The sequence below is a fragment of the Cajanus cajan genome, chromosome 3, assembly GCF_000230855.2.
Source record: "Cajanus cajan strain Asha chromosome 3, NIPB_CcT2T_4, whole genome shotgun sequence".
NCBI classification, from domain to species: Eukaryota; Viridiplantae; Streptophyta; class Magnoliopsida; order Fabales; family Fabaceae; genus Cajanus; species Cajanus cajan.
Genome location: NC_138519.1, coordinates 27,602,601 through 27,618,737, shown reverse-complemented (window position 1 = coordinate 27,618,737; position 16,137 = coordinate 27,602,601). Strand labels below are relative to the sequence as shown.

Genomic DNA, 16,137 nt, shown 5'->3' with positions numbered 1-16,137 from the left:
CAAATCTTACATAATTGACATAATAAGAAAAGGTAAGATAAAGTTCAACAATAAAGAATTAAATATCTTTATCTAAAGAATCACATCGCACGCAGTTGCACAATGGACTCAGTAAAATAAAAAGTTAAAACCTTAACTATAACACAATCAAAAGAAGAACAATATAAAGACCAAAAAATATAAAACAACCTGTTTCACCAAATAAAACATCTTGGTTGATTATAGTAAGGGACGATAGACTATAGAAGATAATTCAGGAGTTATACACTAAAATTTTTTTACTTGATTGAGTTGGATAAATTAAATTAGTTAATGTATTATTTTGTCCGTAAAATTTTTGATTTCTTTTTTATTTAGAAGAATTATAATAAAATTAAAGGGACATTTGATATAAGGAAAATTTTTATTTTTTCAAGTTTTATATTAAAAATGTCAGTTTTTCACGTTTAATTTATTATTTAAAAATAAATATTATTTTTTATCAAAATATTTTGATTAAGAAATGAGAAACTAATGTTTTTAAAATAAAAACAAAATTATAATATAATAAAAATATCATATTATATTTATTTGTTTATATAATATAATAAAAATTATTTATTTTAAAATAATATTTAAAAATATTTTCATAAATATTTATAACCAATCATATTTTTATGAAAATCCTAAAAATAAAGATTGGAATCATAATTTCATGATAAGAAAATTTATTATAATCAAACTTTCCCTAAAATTTAAACTTGAGATTTGCACATATTATTTCAACCTTAATTTTGATTAAAAAAATATAAAATAGGTAAAGTATAATTTTTTCTCTTTAATAAAAAATAAAAATAATATAATTCAAATCGTTTTAGATCAGTGTTTTTTTTTTTTTTTTTTTTTTCTCTCAAAATCAATCTAGTGTAATCCACCTACTCTCTTATCAAATATTATGGTTTATCTGACCCAATTTTAACACACACCTTCGTGTCTTTTTTATATAGTAATTTTCTAGTCAATTATGATATAAAATAATGGCAGTCTTAGCTAACAAAATTATTTAAGTAGTAATTATTGAAAAGCATTAACAATCATTAAATATTTAAATTAAACATAATATCGTTGTCGAGTGACAACCGGCTGTGGCAGGTTAAGTCCAATTCTCGGGTTGGTTCGTGTGGCGGCAAGGTACCAAAGTCTACAAAAAGTTAACAGGTAGATTCGGTTGCATTGATCCAATTCACTATCTATTGGGTCGTACCCTCTTCTTTAGTTTCCAAGAGCCTCTCTCTGCTTTCGCTAGTGGTACTGTCTTTGCTTTGATTCTCTCTTCTCTGTTTTGTTCGGTTTCGCGTGTAAGCTCCTCTGTTTTTCTTTCTCCTTTCCAAGGTTTTTCTGTTCTTCAATAATTTCCTTTTTTTATGTCCCTTTTTGTTTTGGGGATGAAATTTTTTCCGGCTTCAATTTGTGTTTAGGAGATGAGAAATTCAAAGTTTTTGATTTTTTTTTTTTTGGATTTATTGTTTTGACGAGTTGAAAAATAAAGGGTCGGTTGGGAGAAGAAGATTGCATGTTATTTTATACTTTCAGACTTTTCAATTTTGTTCTCACTCTATTAATTTGTATTTGTTCACTGTGGCCACAACGCATGGCAAGGGAAAGGATGTATATTCTATATATTTTTTTTACTTAAAGATGTATATACTACTATGATATATGATTTGAGGATTTTGCATGCGCATGTTTTTGATAGTTGATTGCTGTATATATTTTTTATATATACATAGTTTACACAATTACATGCATGCGCAAATGAATTTAATGTTTATGCGTGTGTCTCTGAGTTATACTGTTGCTATAAAATCACTAACATGCATTTTATAAGGTTGACTGGAAGGCATACATGCAACATTTGGTCAGCATCAGTTAACCTAGTATTTTGTGTGTGCATGTGTGATTTATACTGTTGCTACAAAATTTCAAACATTTGAATTTTTATAAGGTGGATTTTTTGGTCACCATCAGTTAACCTAATATTTTGTGTGTGCATGTGTGATTTGTGTTGTTGCTACAAAGTTTCAAACTAATGATTTTTTATAAGGGGGATTTCTAGGTTTGCATGTAATATTTGGTGAGTCTCAGTTAACTTCATAGTTGGTTGCATCTATTTTATCCTGATTTTATTGGGGATCTTGATTTATGTATTAAGCTAATTTTATTATTTAACTGTTTGAAATTTTATCCATCTTTAGTCTCTTTTTATTTAAAATTTTTCATACCCTTGTTTTTATTGTTGTAGATTGTTTTGTCACAGGAACTTAAAAAAATGAAGAATGCAAAGGGTAAGGGAGCAGCGAAGACTTCAAAAGAAGCTCTGAAGCCTGTTGATGACCGGTTAGTTCTCAAGTTCCTGTACCATTACAGTTTGGTGAAATTTATTTAGACATTTTGATTTTTCATATAACTTTGCATCTCTTTGTACCATTACAGTTTGGTGAAGTTTATTGAGGCATTTTGATTTTTCATATAACTTTGCATCTCTTTGTTGATCAGGGTGTTGGCTTTCGGGTGCATTTTTTAATATCTAAACATTATATTATTATCTGATTATGCATATTTGATGGTGCATCCAGTTGTTACAGGAATAGTGTAGTGATGGAACATATATCTCTATTGTTTTCAGAAAGGTTGGAAAGCGGAAGGCTCCTGCTAAGCCTGAAAGGAGTAGAGCACCAAAGGCAAAGAAGGAGAAGGCCAAGAAAGACCCTAACAAGCCTAAGAGACCACCCAGTGCTTTCTTTGTGTTCCTGTTTGTATCTGTCTTTTCTCTTTACTTGATTATATATCTCCTTTGGAAAATTACATGACTTGTTTCATGCTCTGTGGTAGTGAGGAGTTCAGGAAGACCTTTAAGGATGAGAATCCTCATCTGAGGGGTGTAGCAGTTGTAAGTTACATGTCAAATTGCTTCATCTTCAATGATGATGTACCCTTTTTTGAATAAGCATCTAAATTGTTTGCTTCACTTTTTGATTGAAGGTTGGGAAAGCTGGAGGAGAGAAATGGAAGTCCTTGTCCACTGCTGTAAGTTCTGCAATTGTGATAAATAATGACACGTTTTTGTTGTCTTTTAAATTAATTTACTCTTTGTTGTGCTTTTAGATGCTTTTGGATATAATTTTATTTTTAAGTATGTAAGCAAATGTTTCTTCAATTGAATTCCAGTATATCAAAATATATATATATATATATATGTACCCAATGAAATCATTCTATTAAAGAAAGATTTATTTTTGAATTAATGTTGACTCCTCTCCTCTCGTTGGAATGAAAAGGAGAAAGCTCCATATGAAGCCAAGGCTGCAAAAAGGAAAGTTGAGTATGAAAAACTTATGAAAGCTTATGATAAGAAGCAGGTGAGTAACATGTTCCGGTTGTTCTGTTGTGTGTGCCTGTGTGGTGCTTTGATTGTCTTGTTTATATACTTTATTTTCTATAATGTTTCCAGGCAAGCTCTGCTGATGATGATGAATCGGACAAGTCCAAATCTGAAGTGAATGATGAAGATGATGATGCTAGTGGAGAGGTAGCCTTCTTTCCGCTTTTTATGTTAGCTATATTATTTATTTTAGAATGTATTCTCTGTACCTTCTTGAATTTTGAGTGTTATAATAAGTAGCTTGAACTAAATGAACATTAACTTGTTTTGGTTTCTGTTGTTTCAAGATTTTTGTTCTAAAGGGTGAAAATGAGAAATAAAAACAGTTTTTGTTAAAAATTTAATTATTATCATACTTATTAACCCTTTAGATTCATCAAGAGAAGTTTATAAAATAAGAATTTTTAAACCTGGATTGTACCTTTTGATTTATATATACTAAGGTCTTTGGACACTACTTAGCTTCAACTAAACATTAAGTAGACAAAGATGTTTGGTTTGATGATTTCCAGTATGTCATTGGCTCCTTGTCAGGTAATTATGGGAGTATCATTTCCTATTTACTATTTTAAGCATCAAAATATACTAATATCTCTAATTGTTTAGCTTCTCAATAAATTGACATGTTGGATTTCTTAAGAGGCATTTGATATAAAAATTATTTTTGGCTTCCTAGAAATCTAAAGTTGGGAATGATAATTTCTCACATTTGATTTATTGATTAAAAAATAACATTCCTAGAAAACATTGTTTTTTGAGAATGTTTTTTATTTATATTTCTCATGAATTGTTCTCATGGGAAGCTAACCTTTATCTAACATTTCCAAGTTAATTGAAAAGTTTTATTCCGGTAAAAATGTCATTTTTTTTTATATGATCAACCAAACGGATTTTAATCATACCTAAGAATCATTAATCTGAAGATTTAGGATTTTCAGGAATTATAATTTTTGAACATGAACAAATTTTCCATGTATCAAACATTATCATTCCATTAGTTTAAAGGGGCATCTATCCTCGGTTTTTTGTTGAAGTTCTTTGTAGAAATTAATCACTACTTCAAATGGTTGGATGCTCTATACCAATACCATGTGTACCCAAAATAAATAAATAAAATGGGAGCATAAACCCTAGTACTTCTGGTTTTTGAATTTTTCAAGGAAGGAAAAGCAAAACTTATTATTTTCATGATAAAAGCTTTAAGTCAGTGCCCCTTTTTCTTTTTAATACTTCTTGAGCTCATTATTTTCCTTTTGTGTAGGAGGACCACCAAGAGGATGATGAGGAGGACGACGAGGAAGAGGATGATGAAGATGATGATTGAAATTGATGTTCAAAACCTTGGTCTTATGATGTTTTGTTGAGGGAAGCTATTATATATTGTGACTGTGCATACTAGGCTACTTTTTAATATTTGTGCTGGTAGAGAAGAATGTCTTCTTTTGTTGGCATATGATATATTTGCCAGCTATTTGAGCTTCCCTCGGTTAGTTATCGTACTTGAATTTCCCTTTGTGCATTGTAGCCTTAATTGGTTGCTTTAAGTAATTTAAATTTCTTTCTTATAAGTGCATTGCCATATCTAAGCGTAGCAAGTTCATCAATCTTTCATCGTATGAACTTATTTTAGTGTCAGTGGAATCACCATTCTCTTCTCATTGCGGTCAATATTTAAAAAAATATATATAAATACGAAGTAACTGTAGTTAAAAACAGTTATTAATTTGAAGTAAAAAGTAATTAATCTGCAGTCGATTATTATTATTTTTAGTACTCATGAAATAACTCTTTCAGAAAGTTAACAAAAAAAAATTATTTTAGCAAAAATTGTACAGCGGTTGCGTCCAGATGTAGGAATAGAAGAGTCAGGAAGAGAAAGGACTCGAGTGATAATTTTACTTTATAAACAAAAGAATTATAATGTTAATAAATATAAGAGGTGATTGAAATGTTACTTGGTATCTGGTTGGGGGAAATTTAACGTCAGTTTTTCAAGAATAATTTTAAACATTTAGTTTTCATGACAAATATTCAACATATCGCAGTAGCAAGTTTTATTTTTAAAAAGGATATATTACATGTTCTGGTACAAAAAACATTTCATTATTTTGAAAATATAAATGAATAGTAAATGTTTTTATTTCAATAAAAATTTATTGCTTTTAAATGTTTAAAATTAATCCTAACATTTTGTTTATATGATCATAGAGGAAAAAAAATATTCTGTACTTATTTGAACGAATAAAAGGAAAAAATAAAAATAAGAATCCTCATAAAAAAAATTGTTTTGTATATTAAATTGAGGATAAAATGGTAACTAAATTTCTTCCACTAATTATTTTTTATCCGAATTCTTGACTATTATTTTTAATGGGAGGACAACACAATATTCATTAGTATTCATTCAAATAAATGAAGTTTTATTCTTAAAAAAAGGATTTTTTTTTTATTTCTATGCCATTTGTTTCTATTCCATTTCATGCTTGTTTATTACGATTAAAACAAAAAAAATGTTTTAATAATTTTTAAGTGATGTTAACAAAATAATATTATAGTTAACGTATATTTTAGGTACTTAATAATTTTTTAAGCAAATTTAATCTCAAGTTTTTAATTGTTATATTTAATCTCTTAAATTTTAACTTTTATTACTTTTCTTTATCTCTTTTTCTTTTCGTTCAAAAAAATATTTTTTATTTTCTATTTCTATTGTTATTTTATATTCATGTTTTATGAATTTTAAACAAAAACAGTAAAAATTAATTATTTTTTGTGTCTTTTTTCTGTATAAATGTCAAAAATCAGGAAGCATAGTGAAAACATAAAACCTTCTCTCAAACTAAATGACTCCGTAAAAATCTCAAATTTTCACTGTATTTACAGTGTTTACAAATTAAGTCGATTAAATCAATTTAAATATTCTCTGTTTCAAAATTTGTCAATCAAAATATCAAGTTTTATGCCAAAAATAAGTAAATTCAAATTTTCCTCTAAAAAATAAGTAAATCCTTTCAAAGTTATCAGATTTGCCCCGTTTTTTATTCTTGAGTTTTCAAAATTATTTCATATTCTACACCCATTTTAAGTTCCCAACTATTTGAATAGAAAAGATTATGGGAATTGTTGGCTAACATGAGGACCAGATTTGTTTAATTTTAAATTTAGACGACCAAATTTATTTAAATAAAACTTGGGAAATTAGAGGAACCAAAAATATTAGTTAAGTATTTATTTTAAGTTTTTCTAAAATTAGTGTATACTTAGAATGGAAACCATCTATTTATAATACTGTTCTTCCAAACTCCTGCCCATTCTCTACCGACCCTACTAATGTCCAAATAGTAGGGAATGACATTTTGAAAAGAAAGAAAAATGATATTTGTTATTATTTTTTAATTAGGATAATTATAAAATGTTTATAAAAATAAATTAAATATTAACATATTAAATTAAATTTTACAACAATATATCATTCATTTCATTTCATTTATTTAAAATATTAAACTAAAATTAATTTTTTAATAATAAAAAAATACTCACTACCCTTGAAAAATCCAACTGCCAAACACAGCCTTGCCCTTGGATGTTTCACAAATAGGCAAAGGGCATTTAAACTAGAAACAAAATGTACATATAAAAAGTGACTGTGCTAACCTAAAAAGTGTAAGGTATATAAGGATATAAAAATCTTTATGTGAATAAATAATTATACGGTATTTTATTTTTATAATTGGTGTCAAAAGTTGTCAAAGTACAAGGACTATGTAATTATATTATGAGATATTGAATCTATTTATTTAAATTTAAAAATAAATATTTTTAAATAAGTGTTTTTTTAAAATAATTATTTAATAAACATATAGGAGTTATTTCTTAAAAAAATTTAAAAATTACTTATCTTAGAAAAAAATTAAACAAATACATAAAAAAAAATATTAAAAAGTACTTATTTTATTAAAAAAATGCTTTTAGATCATTTTTTTAAAAAACAAACGGACTCATTTATCACCAAAAATTTTCAATATTAATAATGAAATTGGCATGTTTATTAAGAGAAATGTTACTTACAAATTTGCCAAAAAGAATTTCCTATTTACCGATATCAATATTTTTTATTTTAGAAAACCTCATAGCATAATATATATAATCATTAAACTTTGATGACTTTGGACACCAATTATGAAAGTAATATAACATATACTTATTTATTCATATAGATGTATTTACAACCTTATATACCTTAAACATTTTGTATATATTTTGGTAATTTTTTATATGTGCATTCCAGGTATTCATATCAGTGGCAGATCGAAGTATAATCAAATTTTCATGCTATCAATCATGTTACTTGCCTATTAGTATCATCCTAAAAGCTTTATTTTATTTTATATTTATTAAATTACTCTTTTAGTTTCTCAATAATATAGAATATGCAATTTTCATAATCTTTTTAATTTTACAATTTCAAATTCCAATTTTATAAAGTTCACAATTTTAATTTTTTCGTTAAATATTTTTTATTGAATGTTGAAATTTTAATATTAATCATAATCTCATATTAAGTAAATGATATAACAATTAATATTTATTAATATTTAGGTTAGATTTGACTTTTAGTTCATATTTTTATTTTATAAATGATAAAAATGATAAAATGAGAAAAATAAAGATTAAATTATATTTTTAGTCCTTTTAATTTTGTTAATGTTGGCTTCTCATTTTAAAACAAAGATATTTAATCCCTCTATTTTTAAATATATAAAAATTTTGATCGTAATGTCAATTTGAAGTTCGTTTATCACTACTTATCATCACTTAAATAATGATATAAAAATTAAAATAACATACAAATTTTTTATTATTTATATTTATTTAACAAATGATAAGTATTTATTCTATTAATAAACCTTATTTACATGATATTTTTTAATCTTTAATTGTCATGTTACTAATATCAATTAAGTATGAATAAAAGTTTCAATGATTAATAAAAATCAATTTGATTAGAGAACAAAAATTCTGTATTTCTAAATTTAGAAACTAAATATCTCTATTTTAAAATAAATGAACCAAAATTATAAATTAACAAAAATGGAAAGAATAAATGTATAATTTAACCAAAAATAAACTAAAAAAATAATTTAACATAAATATTAATTATCATGTGTTATGTCATGACCATAGTTACAACTTAAATAATCAATGAATGAACATTTAAAAAAAAATCAAAATTATATGTTATAAATTAAACAGTACTAAAATTACATAATCAAAATTTAGAATTCAAAATTACAAATTTGATATTCGATCCCTTTGTTTTAATTTTTTTTAATCTTCCTAGTGAAGTATTATTTTTTTTTTAAATGATAACATTCCTTTAGGAAGTAAATAAGTATTACTCTTTGTTCTCCATTATAAGAAAAAAAATACATTCTAATTCTTAAATATAGAAAAAAAATTAACTATTTTTGCTCATAATATAGAACAGAAGAAACCCTTTAGAAAAACAGAAAAATATTTTTTTAAAAAATAGATAAACATGTAAAAAAGGTAAAAAAAAAAAAAACTGTTTATTTTATTAAAAATAGTATTTTTTAGGATTTTTTTAAAAAACAAATATTCTCTAAAAGTGTAATTTTACCTATTTATTTCTAATTTAAGTTACATGGCCTAGTTGATATTCAAATTTCATAAGCTAAGCACATTAGAATTTGGATTCTGGAGAAACTGCCAGAATAACAATTAGGTAGCAAATAGCTACTTATGATCACCAACAGAAAATGCTAGAATGAATATTGACATCCAGGTGACTACATACACACTAGAAAACACCAAAGTTTATATATAATACTATTGTCAAAAATATGAAAAAGAATACTTTTTAGCTATTTTCTAAGATCCATCAATGAAAAAAAAAAATCATCCACAATTGTTCAAGAAAGGCTTGGCGAGTATTGCGGTCCTATTGATAGATAGGAAGGTCACTGAGAGATGGTTGATTGTGACTTGTACCGACTTGTGCAGGAACAAGGCTACTTGAGGAGGCCTCTTCTATAATCTCATTTGACATTTTTATAAAATAACTATGCCTGAAAAATTAAATCATTAGAACAAGATATCATATAAAAAATTGTAGAATTCAAAAGCCAAAAACAACTTATATCTACCATCGAGTATCAGATGTCAATTCAGGATGAAAAGCAGTTCCTAGTATGTTCCCTTGTCTCACAGCAACTATAACTTTACTTTCTTCCTCAGCATTTTCCTGTCATATCCAAAACTAGTATGAAATAAGGTAATTAATGGGGGAAAAGACCAAGAGATTATGGTAAAGTTGATTATATTTCAATGCCAATTGCAAGCATTGATGGTATCAAAAACTATATAGACCTGTTGGATTATAGCAGGAAACATTATTTGCGAGATTAGTAGCATTGTCAAGCTAAGAACTAGAGATTGCGTAAATGTCCAATAAAATTATATTATTAAACTCAAACAATTTGTTTTTCAACTGCTGAGTGGTTTTAAAATCATTTACATTACAAGATTGCTTCCTAAATCACCTGCAACATAGAGGCCTCTTAAACAAGTAGGTCAAACAGGAAATGGTCACCATGAAGTCAAACAGAGGCATCTACAGTAAAATTCAGGTGCATCCCCAATTCCATTGTACTAAGAGTCTTGAATATGATTTTAATCTATTAAATTTGAAATGTATATTTTTTTGGCCATTCAAATTTAGAACTTCTGTTATTAGTCCTAATAATTTTCAAAAAAACATTGTTTTGTCCTCTCAAATTCAAAATGTGTTTTAGTTCCCAAAATATCAAAAATTATTATTTTAGCTCCTCTCAGTTTGTCACTATCAAATATGATATTAGTGACAAACAATATTTTTTGAAATTACAAAGATTAAAAAATAAATTTTAAATTTGGAGGACCAAAATAATAATTTTTGATATTTTGGAGATTAAAAACACAAGTTTTAAATTTAGGGGACCAAAAAAAATATATCCCAAATTTAGAAAACTAAAAACATAATTAAAGAACCGTAAGATTAAGTAAAACTACAAGCAGCATGTGTATACTACATCAGCTGGCAAAGACAGGTTTATTTCCAAGGACTTTTATACACTTCGACCCCAAAATTCAAACATATACTCACCTTGTGTTTCTTGTATGAGCATGTGTTTTCCCATTATTCTATATCCTAAGCAGGTGACTCAGCTACCAGTTTATGATGGCATTAATCTTTTTTAATGGCAAAAACATACACAATTAAACCTAACGATACAGTATATTAGTGCTTTATTGTGTACATAAGGATGAAGTCAACAACATATTGGGTTGGACAATAAATATCCAATAAGGTAATATTAGTAGTTTTCACAAAAGTGGGAAACTGTTCCAAGGAGAATAAGCATATAAACAAGGAAAATTCCAAAGAGTTGAGGATCACTGAATAATAAGGCCCCAAACTGATAAGAATTTAATAGTCATATCCTAATCATTTATTTCTAAAAACAATTTCCTTTTATTTATCAATTCCTTTCTTCTGTTAGTTTTTCCTTCAGAAAAGATTTGCTCACCAGACCAGACTCTTCAAAAGCCAAACTATGCTACTGAACCAAAAGAAACATGGAAACAGAAAGGGCTTAAACATATGCCAGAGTCAACTCTTCCCCCAGCTCAAAATTTAAATTCAATCGCCAAAATATTAGTTTCATAAACAATTATACATGTGAAGCTTCCCATTCCTAGTTGGATCTTTATCCTGCTAATAACGTAGCCAAACAAAAGTTCAAATATACAACTATCAGTAATGTTTATTGGATCTTGTCCATTGTTGCATGTCTTCATTACTCTATTCATCATACAAGAACCTTTTAAATTCTAATAGCTCTGGAATAAAGGGCCACTCAAAACCTATAACTACAATTAACAAATGATGAAACTTTAACTAAAATTTAAGTCAGTGACATGACATATTTACAAATTAGTCAAAACATGAGTTAGAAAATTACACACATAACACTCTTGGTCTTATTATACTCATCAATGCAAACTAAAAACTTTCTATAGACAGGTATGTCAATAAGACAATAACTAACCGTTTTGTCTTCAACAGAGGAATCAGAATTCAACAATCTGTTAGAAGATACAGGATAATCAGCCAGCACTTGAACTTCAGGCCCTGCTTCAAGAATTGCAGGTGCACGAATAAAAATCCCACGAAATGTTTCAGGACCACCTTCCTTGGAGGTGAGCTCTGGCACTGAAAGCTCTGCCTCAAAGCTTTGAATCTAAATAAGCATGTATTTTAGTTAAATGTGACCAAATTAATAAAGTGCACAAAAAAATTTGTTACTCAAACCAAATATATCATTATTTCTACTAATCTCATGTAGTTTTCTGCATCACTGCATAACATATTATTACATTCATAGAAATCCATGAATCTTATCATATATAATGGCACAGACGCTAAATGTTATAAAACCAGAGAAGTTTGTTTTGGCAAAATCTAAATTCTGCAAAAATCTTGAACACTTGCAACTATTTTAGATTTTGATGCTTACTGATAATAAGAAACCTGACTCAAGAAGGGAGCAGGTAGAACAGGGAAGGAAGAGAGATTAAAAGGCTCATCAAGAACATGATTAGTATCCCTTATGGCTGAGTCAATGACAATGACTGTAAAACCCCCGATAGTTTGTGACCCATACACACACAGAGGATGCTAAGCTGATTCCAAATTCAACAATTAACACAGGCTTCTATGTATGTTTGTTTTCTAGACTGTACTATAGCTTAAAATGAATAGCCCATGCATTTACCTGGCTGCCAAAGAAATTTCTATGCACTGTACAATCAAGTCCACCAACCAGATGTTGTCCACCAGTCTTCTGTCCTGAAGTGATGTTAATCATTTAATTTTTTTAGACTATTATCAAGTTTTCAAGTGAGCAAAAAAATTAAGACTAAGATACCTGATATTGTCTAAATCCAACACAAGGGCAGAAGACAGAAACAACTTACCTACAGCTTTATTTGCCAAGAATATAAGCCCTGCACAGGTTCCCCAAACAGGCTTTCCCATTTGTACAAACTCTCGCAAGGAAGGAAACTGAAAAATAAAAACATCCAACATAAATCACAAACACCAAAATCATCACCTGATTCCATGAGAATAAAATTACAGCATTAGAGTGTGTAAGGTTCAAAGCATTACTCCAACCTCATTCATTCAAAGCCACAACCAAACACAAAAACCCAAAACCCAGTTCCCTTTTCAAAATTCTTCCCTCTCTCTCACCTTCACTCAGACCACAGTAACAGAATTCTCTCAATTACCCTGCATACTATACCAAATTCACCGTACCACCACATATCAGATACTAAATTCTCTTTAAAGCAAGTCTTATAATAATAATGCAAAATGTCACAAAGTACATACCTACTTGAACCTTATACATGTAACCATACCACATACTTGGTAACTATGACTCATACCAACTATAGAAAACAATACTAAAAAAACATAAGTGCCAAGACAATTTGCAACTCCTTGTTTCCATCTTATTCTTCTTTTGTAAGTTAAAGACACAACCAAACAAACTCAAATCCACGCAAGCAAACAAAAATAATACTAAAATTATTCACTTGCTATATCTTATGGTATCTTATTCTTCAGTCTACACAGTACCAATAGAAACATAAAGGTTGTCAATACAATATATTATTAAACATAAGAACACATATAGAGAGATGCATAAAAATAAGGTTAAACTACTCACTTGCTCTCTATAATTGTCTCTGCTTTAAGTTTTTGTCTCTACAAGAGAAAACTATGAGTTTTAGCCAGTGTTTGGAACAGGGTCATGTCCGAAAATGTACCACGAGTGGGTTATATACTCCCAATTGTCATCCAAAAAGAAAAATGCACAAGACCTTGGGAGGACGAGGCAGCGTGGTCCCATGTGAGTGAAAAAGAGCAAAGAAGAACTAGTTGGAGGAATAGGTTCCCTTGCATTGCATATCTAGTACATGTCATGAGGCATCACTCATTGTGCAGAACCAAAAGGTTTGTTTGATTGTAACCTATATATGAGAGTGATAGAAGCTCACCCCGACTTTATTTTTCAGAGACAATTTTCACGCTGAAGGCAAAAGCTACTCTTACTTGCTTTTGTTTCCACATTTTTAACGTGAGTCAAGAGCCTTAGATGTGGAACCAAACATCCACTAATAGTGTGCTTGAGAATCTGTTGCCATCACTTTAAACGTGAATTCACTCATTCCAAAACACTAAGACTGTGTTTGCGAAAAAGTTACATTCAATGTAATTTGCTTTTGATCCGATAGAACGAAAGAGTTATTTCTACATTTTGTGCATTGAAATGTGCAAAAGTTCGAGGAATATTTTCCAAATGATAAACCAAATACACTAAAATACAAAGCAAGTTTTTGTATCTCGTCCACTAAACATGGGTAAACCAAACACACACTAAGTATGTGTTTGGATTCTCGTTAATGATCTAAGTTTTAATAATTTTTCACGTCAAAACGCACCAAAAGCAACAAATAATTACTTCTTTGATCCACGTTTGAGGTTTGTGGATGAGAATCCAAACACGCACTAAGTCTATTTGTTTTGGAGTTGAAAGATAGAAATCTGCATCCAACAAAAAAGACAAAAAAAAAAAAAAACCTGCTTCTCAATCTTATCTTGGCACATTGAAAAGTGTGAACTTCGTTTGCAGTAACGCAACATGTTTCCAAACACAGCATTAGTCCTTACACAGTTTTTGCATCAGTTTACTATATATCACTGTCAAAAAGTTTCCTTTAAGTCTTTAACAGTTCTACTATTCTCTAATACAAACTAAACACAAAATGGGGACAATTTGGAAGACAAAAAGTGAATAGTTTATCCTACAAATAAAAATAAAAAAAGAGGCAGAAAAGAGACCAAGTTGTGATACTCGGCGAGTTTAGCCATGGTGGTGCTTTCTCCACCGGGGATGATGAGGGAAGTAACGGTGTGAAGCTGCTCCGGTTTCCGAATCTCCACGCCTTTCACCCCTAACCTTCTAAGAGCTGCGTCACACGCAACACAAAAAAAAGGTGTTAACTTTTCGTGAAATTAAATTAAATGAATAAAAGGAAGGAAGATGAAGGTACCAGCTATGTGCTCGTTGAAAGAGCCTTGCAACGCGAGAACACCAACGACGGTCATGCTGTTGAGAAACAGAGAAAGATAGAAGCGCTTGCTTGTTGAAGAGGTTTAATGTTTTGTGTATAACAACCAACGAGTTTGGTCCTCACGTTTGAGGGTGTCGGGGTAGTGGTGTTCACTTCCCTCCCAACTCCACTTGTTCAGGTTGGCCCAAACTTAGGTTTAGTTAGCATCGCCAAATTAAGTACGGTAGGGGCATATTTATGCTTTGTTTGGAGAGATAAAATTGAGGGTGTGTTTAAAAACAAATTAATTTGAAAGGAAGGTAAGATTTATTTTTTGGTACTGTTGATTCTTTAATATATATATTTTTATATTTTTTATAAGATTTAATGATTTTAATTTTTTTTTACAAATATAGAGGGATTTTGGTTTAGTTCCTCAAAAGATTTTCTTGGCTTTAAATATAGTACAATTTTAAAATGATAATATAGTACGATTTAATAATGACATGATACGCATTTAAATATATCCTTTTGGTATCTGTTCTGGCCAAGGGGTGGACTAGGGTTTTTTCCTAGGTCGTGCCTCAAAGCCAGAGCATTCAAAAGTGTGTTCTGCCGTCTCAACTCTAGGGTTTCAGGCTTTATGGTGCGTTGTTCGTGGGCCTCTTAGACCCCGAGGATCAAGGGATTTCCCTAACCGTTCTTATCACGATGATGCGAGATCAACGGGAACGAGTTCAGTCGGGGTCCGACCGACAGGGTCTATACCGAAAATCCGACGAGATAAGTGCCGAGTGGTTCCCTGGTAGGCAAGAGGAATCGAGCTCGCTAAGCCTAGTCGGGCTATGACCGAATAGGCTTTTACTGAACCCTACATCGGGTTAATACCGAGTAGGAAATCATGGTCACCTTATCTCCGAGTGCCCATAAGGCGAGAGGTTTTAGGGCCTGGTTTCCAAGTCGGGTAATTTCCGAGTATAGGGCTGTTGACGTCCTATCACCGTTAAGGAGATCAGATCGGCCCACGACCGAGACGGTACACTTACCTTCCAGCCTTGAGCCTGTGAGGCGTGGAGGCTAAACCGAGTGTACATCTTAACGGCATCGGACCTAGGCCGAGAATATGTATCGGTCTATGACCGAGACGGTACACTTGCCTTCCAGCCTTGAGCCTGTAAAGCGATAAGGCTAAACCGAGTATACATCTTAACGACATCGGTCATGGTCCGAGAATATCAGATCGGCCCACGACCGAGACGGTACACTTGCCTTCCAGCCCTGAGCCTATAAGGCGAAAGGGCTTAAGGCCTGGCAACCTGGTTGTGTATTTGCCGAGTGGAAAACCAGGTCGGATGGCGACCTGGGCGGTACACTGCGATACTCCAACTCGTCCCGTGAGACCGCAATTTCCCAAAACCTGAAAGGGGGTGTCTATTCACCTTACTCGAAAAAGGACATGTATTTATTGCAAAATCGGCGTTGCAGGGGTGCGAATAATGATTGTGCCACGTGGCCAAACGTGTTGCTAAAGT

General features: G+C 30.1%; 2 protein-coding genes across 5 annotated transcripts; one reads left to right on the top strand and one right to left on the bottom strand.

Annotated features, from left to right (window-relative positions):
- Nucleotides 1-1,154: 1,154 nt before the first annotated feature.
- Nucleotides 1,155-4,989, top strand: LOC109810153 (high mobility group B protein 1). Of its 4 annotated transcripts, none has more exons than XM_029273723.2 (8): nt 1,155-1,287; nt 2,297-2,376; nt 2,666-2,791; nt 2,872-2,929; nt 3,022-3,066; nt 3,318-3,398; nt 3,491-3,568; nt 4,683-4,989. In XM_029273723.2, exons 2-8 carry the CDS (start codon nt 2,309-2,311, stop codon nt 4,743-4,745), a joined length of 519 nt encoding a protein of 172 aa, XP_029129556.1. In that variant the 5' UTR covers nt 1,155-1,287; nt 2,297-2,308; the 3' UTR covers nt 4,746-4,989. The 4 variants fall into 4 exon arrangements, with proteins under 4 accessions (XP_029129556.1, XP_029129557.1, XP_029129555.1 ...); XM_029273724.2 differs by having other exon boundaries at nt 1,191-1,287; nt 2,282-2,376; XM_029273722.2 differs by having other exon boundaries at nt 1,221-1,337.
- Nucleotides 4,990-9,137: 4,148 nt separating this feature from the next.
- On the bottom strand, nt 9,138-14,845 carry PDX2 (pyridoxine biosynthesis 2). Its single transcript, XM_020373529.3, has 7 exons — nt 14,606-14,845; nt 14,394-14,521; nt 12,461-12,548; nt 12,259-12,332; nt 11,533-11,724; nt 9,589-9,686; nt 9,138-9,510 (listed from the first exon to the last, which is right to left on the bottom strand). The coding sequence occupies exons 1-7, from the start codon at nt 14,658-14,660 to the stop codon at nt 9,384-9,386; spliced, it is 762 nt and encodes a 253-aa protein (XP_020229118.1). The 5' UTR covers nt 14,661-14,845; the 3' UTR covers nt 9,138-9,383.
- Nucleotides 14,846-16,137: the final 1,292 nt, after the last annotated feature.